The 10,445-nt window shown below is 41.9% G+C and overlaps 1 protein-coding gene across 1 annotated transcript; it reads right to left on the reverse strand.

Annotated features, from left to right (window-relative positions):
* Positions 1 to 469: 469 nt before the first annotated feature.
* On the reverse strand, positions 470 to 10,400 carry mettl18 (methyltransferase 18, RPL3 N3-histidine). Its single transcript, XM_084159236.1, has 2 exons — positions 10,232 to 10,400; positions 470 to 2,227 (listed from the first exon to the last, which is right to left on the reverse strand). Exons 1-2 carry the CDS (start codon positions 10,331 to 10,333, stop codon positions 1,202 to 1,204), a joined length of 1,128 nt encoding a protein of 375 aa, XP_084015362.1. The 5' UTR covers positions 10,334 to 10,400; the 3' UTR covers positions 470 to 1,201.
* Between the last annotated feature and the right edge of the window lie 45 nt (positions 10,401 to 10,445).

Consider the following 10,445-nt stretch of genomic DNA (forward strand, 5'->3'; position numbering starts at 1 on the left):
TGAATTAGGAGACACAGAGACCACATAAAGCCCCACTGTAAAATAGATGTGCTACACTACAGTGATGCCAGACTCCACTTTCAGACCGTGTCCTTGGGCAGGTGGGATAAGTTGCAATTGACATTTTGTGGCGGACATTAGAAACAAGCCTGGCTTTCATCGTGCTGTTTAAACACTTGGGAATCACATGCAAAGGTCAGTGAGCCCATTTCCTTTCCTTCCCCCCTCCCTACCCCCTGTAAAAAGACCTTTATTGCTTTATTTCCTCTCCACTTTTCTCCTGCACTTCAGTTAGTGGCACTAGCCCTATTCTAATAGTCTATATAGAACGTGAGAGAGGTATGTGAACAAAGGGTAAAGTCGACATGAAACGGTATCTTCTTTTGGGTAGTATATTGCGCCTACTTCAACTACCACTTATGACCCCATAATCAAAAATGAATACAAACTCAGCTTTTCTTTATAGTGTATTTCACAAACATACACATAACAAATGGTAACTGAGTTGAATACATTTTCACATGTTAACATTGAGTACTGTACAGAAACTTGTACAGTATGTACTTGCAAACATAAGAAGCAATGTCCTGTTAAAAACAGACCTGCGCCAAATACATTTGCCGAAATACTTGATTGGCCTAGTTTGCACACTACAATGGAACCAATGGAATAGTGCCATGGTAATGGGATATAGAATATCTGCTCATCGCCTCAATCTTCTTTATCATCAGACTTCTGCTTCTTTCCCTCCATCAGTGCAGCTATCCTGCTGTCCTCTTCAACTGGTGAAGCTTCACAAACTCCTCCTTAATCTGCCTTTTCGTAAATCAAGCACACCTCCAGTATTTGACATACAAGGTTATACCACCAAGGTTACAAAAAGCCAGACTGTCATACCTACTTACTAGACTACAGCAAGTCTTTTTTATATATATATTTAAATATTCTGTGTCTTTTCATTATCTGTCAAACAATCAAACATACTGTCATTTTAATTATGTGGAAGTCATGTTTCTTTGCAGCATGTCCCAATTGACACACAGGTGGTCTTCTTTATAGGAAAAGGTTTATTTGAAATAGATTGAAAAGAGGGTCGTTAGCACACCTTATGTAGCATAGAAGTTCCAGCTGCATTGAGTAAAAACTAATTTGAAAAATATTTTCTTTTTCAGTTCATTGAAACTGTACACAAAGTAAAAAGTCAAGACTTGTTTGTTGTTTTGAAGTGCATGGCCACAACATGTCTCTGTAGCCCCTGGTCCACGTCCCACAGTTTCTCCATATCAAACACTCCCTTGTCCTCCATAAACTGTTCAAACAGGTGTAACCCACCCCCCACCCCAAAGTAGTGGGCCTTGGTGGCCAGGTAGACCACTCCCCCCGGGGCCAACAGTCTGTGGAGGGTGTCGTGAAGAGCTGAGTAGTATGCCGTGTTGTAGATGGTCTCTGAGGTGAAGATGATGTCATATTTAGGGGACAGGTCTTCCTTGAGGACCAGCGCAAGGAACGTTGTCCAGTCACCCGAGAAGAAACGACAGCAGGCCAGCTTTGAGTGCTGGGATGGGTCCAGGGCTTGCCTCTTGGGCGACGGGCTGCCATCCTCTCCCTCTATTTTCTGTTCATTCTTCTTCTCCTCTGACTTTGCCTCTTCCTTCTTTTTCGTCTTGTCCTCTTCTATAATTGTCTCATCATCCTCCTCCTGCTGCCCCCGTTTCTTTCCCTTCCTCCCCTTCTCCTCTTCTTCCTCCTCCCCTTCCAGCTGACAGTTGAGCAGTGCGTTAGGCAGTGTGAGCTGTTCTATAACAGTTCTATTATAGTCCTGGAAATGGACCTGAATTGCGCCTCTCTTTAGCGCCAGAAGGCCCAGCAGTCCGGCGCCACAGCCCAAATCCAGAACCCTCTTCCCCCCGAACGTCTCCCCCTCTCTCTCTAGCAGCTCCAGGAGGTCATAGGTACACTCCCACACCTTTAACCCTCCCTCGTACACCCCAGAGATGAGGTCCGAGCTCTGGGCGGCGGTCCGAGACAGGATCCTCTCGTCGTCATCTCGCTCACTGGCCGTCTGCTCGAACACAGACTCATTCAGGAAGTGGAGGGGTGGAAGCGTTCCTATGGTAACAGTCTCAGAGACAGCATCATTGAGGAGAGAGTGGGGCTCTGCAGGGGGATGGTGTTCAACAGCTGCTTTGACATTTTCTGCTGGAGTGGTGGTGTTGTTGCCGGGCACCTGTTGAATACACACAGGTAAAAGATGCCCATTGTCATGTACAATGCAAAGTACAATCTGCATGCATTCACAAGTGTTGTAACTGTCCTGTCTCCTGGCAGTCAAATACATACACAGCGAAAACATGAATAGAACAGACATAGAAGCATCCTAATGCTTATGCACAATCAAAGATGCCGAATGTCATGAAGGATACAGAATAACACGGACTCCCTCCTGTGGCTGGCTGCACACTGTTCCAGTGTCTGTGTATTAGAGATGTCGACGAGGAGTATGACGTGTCTCGTCTCTAACGCCCAGGAAGCTCCAATTCAAACTTCCATTACACAGCTCTGCAAACGTTGTCAAAATATGTTCGTTACTCACCAAATATGGCGTTTCGCTGAGCAACTATCTTCATTTACTACCGTTACGGCAGATATGTATTTCCAAAAAAAGTCTAAATAAACATGTACAAGCAACCGAAAAACTGCCTCTTTGGCACCTCCAATGTATTGAGCGGTTGCAGACTTTCGACCTGTGCGTGGCAGTAATGGAGGTGCCGAACAGGAATTGTTTTCAGTTGTTTGTACATTTTTATTTAGAGCTTTTTGGGAAGTACATAGCGAAAGTCGTTATTAGCGCAACTCCATAGCTAAACTCCATATTTGGTGAGCATCGAAGGTATTTTGACATAACGCTTGCAGCGCTGTCTAATGGGAGTTTGAATTAGAGAACGACCGATAAATCGGCAGAGACGATATATCGGGCTGATGTTGGCCTTTTCTAGTCTATCGGCCCTTCTCTATCGGCTTTGCTGATATTCCCGCTAAATAGCAAAGCTGCCGCTATGCTAGCCGCCACTCACGCCTGAGCCACGAGCACTGCACAACGCAGAGGAATGTCTAGCTGGGAAAATCAGCAGCAAGCTAGCTCATTTTCCAACAGAAATGTGCAGTATTGCGAAATGGATGAATTGACAGTAAACAAAACGTAACTCCTGTTGCAAATATTAGTTGAGTTAATTCACTAATAATAAGGCTCACGTCGACGTGCCCGGACATGCATGCAATAAGCAAGCTAGCTAAGCAGATAGCTCTGTGAATTGTTAACAAAGATTATGATAACTAATCCTTTCATCTGTGGTGATAGCTAGCTACAGTGGATATAAAAAGTCTACACACCCCCGTTAATATGCCAGGTTTATGTGATGTAAAAGAACGAGACGAAAATACATCTTGTCAGAACTTTTTTCCACGGTTAATGTGACCTATAATGTGAACAATTCAATTGAAAAACAAACTGAAATCTTTGAGGGGGAAAAATGAAAACCTTACAATAACCTGGTTGCATAAGTGTGCACACCCTCTTATAAATGGGGATGTGGCTGTGTTCAGAATTATCCAATCACATTCAAACTCATGTTACATAGAAGTCATTACACACCTGCCATCATTTACAATGACTCTGATTAATCACAAATAAAGTTCAGCTGTTCTAGTAGGACTTTCCTAAAAGTTTCTTAGTTGCATCTCAGCGCAAAAGCCATGGTCCGCAGAGAGCTTCCAAAGCATCAGAGGGATCTCATTGTTGAAAGATATCAGTCAGGAGAAGGGTACAAAATAATTTCCAAAGCATTACATATACCATGGAACACAGTGAAGACATCATCAAGTGGAGAAAATATGGCACAAAAGAGACATTACCAAGAACTGGACGTCCCTCCAAAATTTATGAAAAGACGAGAAGAAAACTGGTCAGGGAGGCTTCCAAGAGGCCTACAGCAACATTAAAGGAACTGCATGAATTTCTGGCAAGTACTGGCTGTGTGCTACATGTGACAACAATCTCCCGTATTCTTCATATGAATGGGCTATGGGGTAGGGTGGCAAGATGGAAGCCTTTTCTTACAAAGAAAAACATCTAAGCCCGGCTGAAGTTTGCAAAAACAAACATCAAGTCCCCCAAAAGCACGTGGGGAAATGTGTTATGGTCTGATGAAACCAAGGTTGACATTTTTGGCCATAATTCCAAAAGGTATGTTTGGCGCATAAACAACACTGCACATCACCCAAACACCATACCCACAGTGAAGCATGGTGGTGGCAGCATCATGCTTTGGGGCTGTTTTTCTTCAGCTGGAACCTGGGTCTTAGTCAGGGTGGAGGGAATTATGAACAGTTCCAAATACCAGGTAATTTTGGCACAAAACCTTCAGGTGTCCGTTAGAAAACTGAAGATGAAGAGGAAGTTCATCTTTCAGCACGACAACGACACAAAGCACACATCCAAATCTACAAAAGCATGGCTTCACCAGAAGAAGATTAACATTTTGGAATGGCCCAGCCAGAGCCCAGACCTGAATCCAATTGAACATCTCTGGGGTGATCTGAAGAGGGCTGTGCACATGAGATGTCCTCGCAATCTGACAGATTTTGAGCACTTTTGCAAAGAAGAGTGGGCAAATATTGCCACGTGAAGATGTGCCATGCTAATAGACTCCTAACCAAAAAGACTGAGTGTTGTAATAAAATCAAAAGGTGCTTCAACAAAGTATTAGTTTAAGGGTGTGCACACTTATGCAACCAGGTTATTGTGAGTTTTTTATTTTCCCCCTCAAAGATTTCAGTTTGTTTTTCAATTGAATTGTCCACGTTATAGGTCCCATTAACAGTGGGGAAAGTTCTGACATGATTTAACCTGGCATTTTAACAGGGGTGTGTAGACTTTTTATATCCACTGTATATATTTATCGTATCCGTAAATTGACAGTTGACAGTCGGAGAAGATGATTGTCTTAATAGGGAAAGGAGGAAGCGTTTTAAAATGCCAAAATAAAAAAAGGTTGGCAATAGGTTTAGCTACAGTGCCTTCACTGTATTCACACCCTTTAACGTTTTCCACATTGTTCTGTTACAAAGTTGGATTAAAATGGATTTGTCCTTTTTTTGTCAACGATCTACACAAAATACTCTAATGTCAACGTGGAAGAAAAATGCGTACAAAATTTGAAAAATAAAACACTAATATAACTCGGCCACCCAAGAACATTCACGGTCTTCTTGGTAAGCAACTCCAGTGTAGATTTGGCCTTGTGTTTTAGGTTATTGTCCTGCTGAAAGGTCAATTAATCTCCCAGTGTCTGGTGGGAAGCAGACTGAAGCAGGTTTTCCTCTAGGATTTTGCTTAGCTGAATTCAGTTTCTTTTTTATCCTGAAAAACTCCCCAGTCCTTAATGATAACAACCATACCCATAACATGATGCAGCCACCACTATGCTTGAAAATATGGAGAGCGGTACTCCGTAATGTTTTGTTTTGCCCCAAACAAATGCTTTGTATTCAGGACAAAAAGTGAATTGCTTTGCCACATTATTTTGCAATATTACTTTAGTGGCTTGTTGCAAACAGGATGCACGTTTTGGAATATTTTTATTCTGTACAGGCTTCCTTCTTTTCACTCTGTCAATTAGGTTAGTATTGTGGAGTAACTACAATGTTGTTGATCCATCCTCAGTTTTCGATCACAGCCATTAAAATCTGTAACTGTTTTAAAGTCACCATTGGCCTCGGTGAAATCCCTGAGCGGATTCCTTCCTCTCCGACAACTGAATTAGGAAGGACTTATCTTTGCATTGACTGGGTGTATGCATACACCATCCAAAGTGTAATTAATAACTTCACCATGCGCAAAGGGATATTCAGTGTCTGGTTTTTTACCAATAGGTGCCCTTCTTTGTGATGCATTGGAAAACCTCCCTGGTCTTTGTGGTTTAATCGGTTTGAAATTCACTGCTAGATTTGAGGGACCTTACAGATCATTGTATGTGTGGGGTACAGGGATGAGGTAGTCATTAAAAAATCATGTTCAACACCATTATTGCACACAGAGCGATTCATTTGCAAACATTTAGAAAAACATAATTCCAGTTTGACATTATGGGGTATTGTGTGTAGGCCAGTGACTAACAAATTCGAAATTCATTTCATTTTTAAATTCAGTCTGTAACACAACAAAACGTGGAAAATGTCAAGGGATGTGAAAACTTTCTGAAGGCACTGTACCTAATAATCTTCCTGCATGTTTATGGACCAAGAAAGCTGTAGATCAGCACATGTGTGCATTCTCACTTCTCAAACTATGGGCAGATTTGAGTCAGACAGACAGTGCATCATAGCTTCATATTTTTTCCTACCCTCGCTCTCCTTGTTAGATATTATTCACATTTATGGCTTGGTAGCAAATGTCGCTTTGGATAAAAGCGTCTGCTAAATGGCATATTATATTTATCATTGACATCTCTAAAGGGCTGTCCACACCAAGGACAATAACTATTAAGATAAAAATGTTTTCTAATTCAAGTGAACAGGAGCGTTCACACCACAAAAATGTAATTTTTTGGAGTTGGTATAATTGTTTTGATTTATCAGGGGGTGATGCAGGATACTCAGCACCCCTACTTCCTGCAGGTATGTGATCAAGGGCTACTTATTAATAGGCCTACAGCATACAGTAGGATGCGTTGATCAGTTGATTTACAGGTATACTGCAGAACGATAAACGATCCGCTGGTGAGGATACTCGCCAAAGTTTATAGTTATGTTGCTATAATTTATCGTTATAGTTATAGGAGTGGGCGATATACCGGTTTGATAGTAAAAACCGGTATTGTGCCGCGCCATGATATGGATTTAGCAATATCATGGATACCGCGATTTATTCAGAATTCATAAATTCGAATTTTGCATCAATATTTTTTTGTTCCAAATTTCAACTGAGTGATAGTACTAAGTAGCTACATCTTTTTTTTTTTTTTTTTATCCAACCTTTCTTGGTTCTTACGAATAAAAGAATGTATGTTAATATGTTGACCTATTTTTATGAGCGCACGTCGCATGCACTTGTTGCACGCATGTAGTGCTAGCAACAAAGAAGTGTGCAGGCAGCTGCAGTTAGGAGGCAGGTTAACTATTGGGGGAAAACTTTACAATCCAGGATGAGCGAAAACACAGAAATTGATGTTGCTCAAGAGCAGGAGGATAAATTGGTTAAGAAGAAAGGGGGCACCTCTGTTGTTTGGAACTGGTTTGGCTTTAAAATCTCCGACCCCGACCAAAACACTACCCTATGCAAGTTGTGTCGTCGTGTTGTCTTAGCAAAAGGTGGAAACACGACCAACCTGTTCAATCACTTAAAAAACATACATGTCCGTGAGTATGAACAATGCACCAGAATGCGTGAGACAGTAAGCCCAGGAGCTCGCCCGAAGACAAGCCAGACTCGCACTCAACAATCAATTATATCATCATTTGCTGCCGGTACTTGCTATGAGAAGACGAGCAAAAAATGGATAGACATCACAGCTGCGATTACAAATCACATAGCGAAGGACATGGTACCGATTCAAACTGTGGAGAAAGAGGGGTTCAGAAAGTTGATTCAAACTCTGGACCCAAGATATGAGATCCCGAGCCGCAAATATTTTAGCCAAAAATGCCTGCCACAGCTTTACACAGAATGCTGGGACAGAGTTTACAGTGAGATAAATAACATTCCATTCTTCTCCACTACTGCCGATCTATGGTCAAGTCGTACCACAGAACCTTATATAAGCCTCACAATCCATTACATAGACGGTGACTGGAAACTGAAAAGTAAGTGCCTACAGACGTCTTATTTCCCAGACGACCACACCGGGGAAATAATTGCAGGTGGGCTGAGGGACATACTGTCGTCCTGGGGATTAAAAGAGTCGCGTCAAGTTTGTATGACGACCGACAGCGGATCGAACATGATCAAGGCATTGCAGCTGAACAAGTGGGCAAACCTTGGATGTTTCGGACACAGGCTGCACAATGCTATTGGTAAGTTTCAGGACTGTAGCCTAGGCCTACCCTGTATGATGCTTATTATTAAGAAAAAATACAGCTCACATCAGCCATGTACCGTAGGCTAAATCTAAGCACATCAGATTTGTAAAATGTGTAACAGTTGAATGTAAATGCCGTAAATCCTCAAACAAAGATTAAAAGTTATATTGTATTGTGATTTCTATATAAAAATGCATTATTATTAATTATTATTGTATTGTGATTCGATTATTTTTCACCCTATTATTTTGATTTCTTATTCCCAATTTCCAGAGAGGAGTGTCCAAAACGCTCCCGGGCCACAGGGGTGTGCGATTTCCCGGGCCACAGGGGTTTGCAAAAAGGTGGTTAGCACGTTCTCATACAGCTGGAAAAAGCAGAAGGCCCTGATGACAGCACAGAATGAACTAAGCCTGCCCCTGCACAAGCTCATCACATAATCTCCGACAAGGTGGGGATCTCGTCTGAAAATGATGGAAAGAGTCCTGGAGCAGGAAAAGGCCATTACACAGGTCCTGGCAGGGGACAAAAAGACACGGCACCTTGTACCTACCTGGCAAGACATCCAGGTCTTGGAATCAGTCACAGCAGCACTGAAGCCACTCCAGGACTTTACAGATGCCCTGTCAGGAGAAGCGTATGTGAGCGTGTCCTATTTGAAGCCTGTCATCAATCTGTTAAATGCAGAGGTTCTAAATCTGAGCAAGGACGATACAGAACTGACCAAAGAGATCAAGATCAAGGTTCTTGATTACTTGAATAACAAGTACACTGACCCTGCAACAGATGAGCTGCTCTCCATGGCTACCTTTCTAGATCCAAGGTTCAAGACCAGGTACATGTCCGCTGAGAAACTGGAGGACATTAAGGTATTTATTCATTTGTTCTTGTTTTATTGCTTCAAATGTAAAGCACTTTGGGCTGCATTTTATGTATGAAAGGTGCTATACAAATAAAGTTTAATTATTTTCATTTTTTAAGGTGAGAGCTGCCTCAGAGACCGAAGCCCTCCTGGTGGAGAACACAGCCCTGGGAAAATCGTCTCTTGCAGAGGATCACACTGACAGGGAGAAAGAAGCTTCCACTGCTCATCAATCAGGCAAGAAGCCCAAGAAGAGCCTTGGGAGCTTCTTTAAGCAGACCAGCAGTGCACCTGCCTCATGTTCAGAGAGGCAGATCATTGAGCAAGAGCTGAATAGCTACATTCTGGCAACGGCAGCAGACAGCGAGTCTGATCCTTTGGAGTGGTGGCGATTTCACGGATCTAATTTTCCACGTGTGAGTTGTCTGGCAAAGAAATACTTATGCATCCCTGCCACAAGTGCCCCCTCTGAGAGGGCATTCAGCACTGGGGGCAATGTGGTGACATGTCACAGGGCAGCACTAAAGCCAGAAACAGTCAACATGCTGGTATTCCTGGCACGGAACTTGTGAAGAAAGTTCTAGTGAAGATTTGTTGATATTGTTGATAATTGATGGTTGAGGCTTGAAAGGTTTAGTTTCAAACGGTTAGTTTTTTACATATCTACGGACCGTAGCCAAAACAAACACACGTATTTGAATTTGTAATTACCTTATTTTCTTTATCTCCTGTTATTTTTTATTTAATTTTACTTAATATCTAATATATATATATATATATATATATATATATATATATAGGCCTACCTACCTCATGTTTACGGAATGCATGTTTGCACAATACAAATAAAAACTTTTCAGGTCCATACGGTCCAATGCCTCACTCTTTCTGGTTATATAAGGTTCAAATACATATTTTTCCTTAACTAATATAATTTAACCAAGAAGGGATATTAAAATGTGATTCATATTTTTTTACGTCATATATCGTGATATCATATCGATATCGTCTGGACAGTGGAAAATATCGTGATATGAATTTTAGCTCATATCGCCCACCCCTATATAGTTATCGTCCTTGGTGTGGATGGCCCTTAACGCAGATACTGGGTCAGCTGCACACCATCCCTTTAAAAAAGAATATAAAGCCAAGGTTACTTCTATTTTATAAAAAAAGTTCCATTTATTTAGCAGGAATTCTGCTCTTGGGTAAAAGCCCAAAAAGCCTGGGGAATTATTTGGGACCGCTCAGAACTGACGTTAGTGGCTCGAGCTAGCTAGCTCTGTTACTCACAGGTTTTACTGCATAGTCCTGCTTTCCAGTTTGTGGTTGTCTTTCTTCACCTTGTTGCCCCTTTGTCGTTAACTGCACATCGAAGTTGAAACTGAACGACATAGTTCTGACGAAGCAGTGTATCTAACTACCGTAGCTAGCAAAGGCAGGGAATCGGTTCAGCATGAACTACACGCGGAGTGGAAAGAAAAGGACTTAGCTAAATACCCAGAAT

The sequence above is a fragment of the Coregonus lavaretus genome, assembly GCF_964263955.1.
Source record: "Coregonus lavaretus genome assembly, chromosome: 1".
Classification (NCBI taxonomy): Eukaryota; Metazoa; Chordata; class Actinopteri; order Salmoniformes; family Salmonidae; genus Coregonus; species Coregonus lavaretus.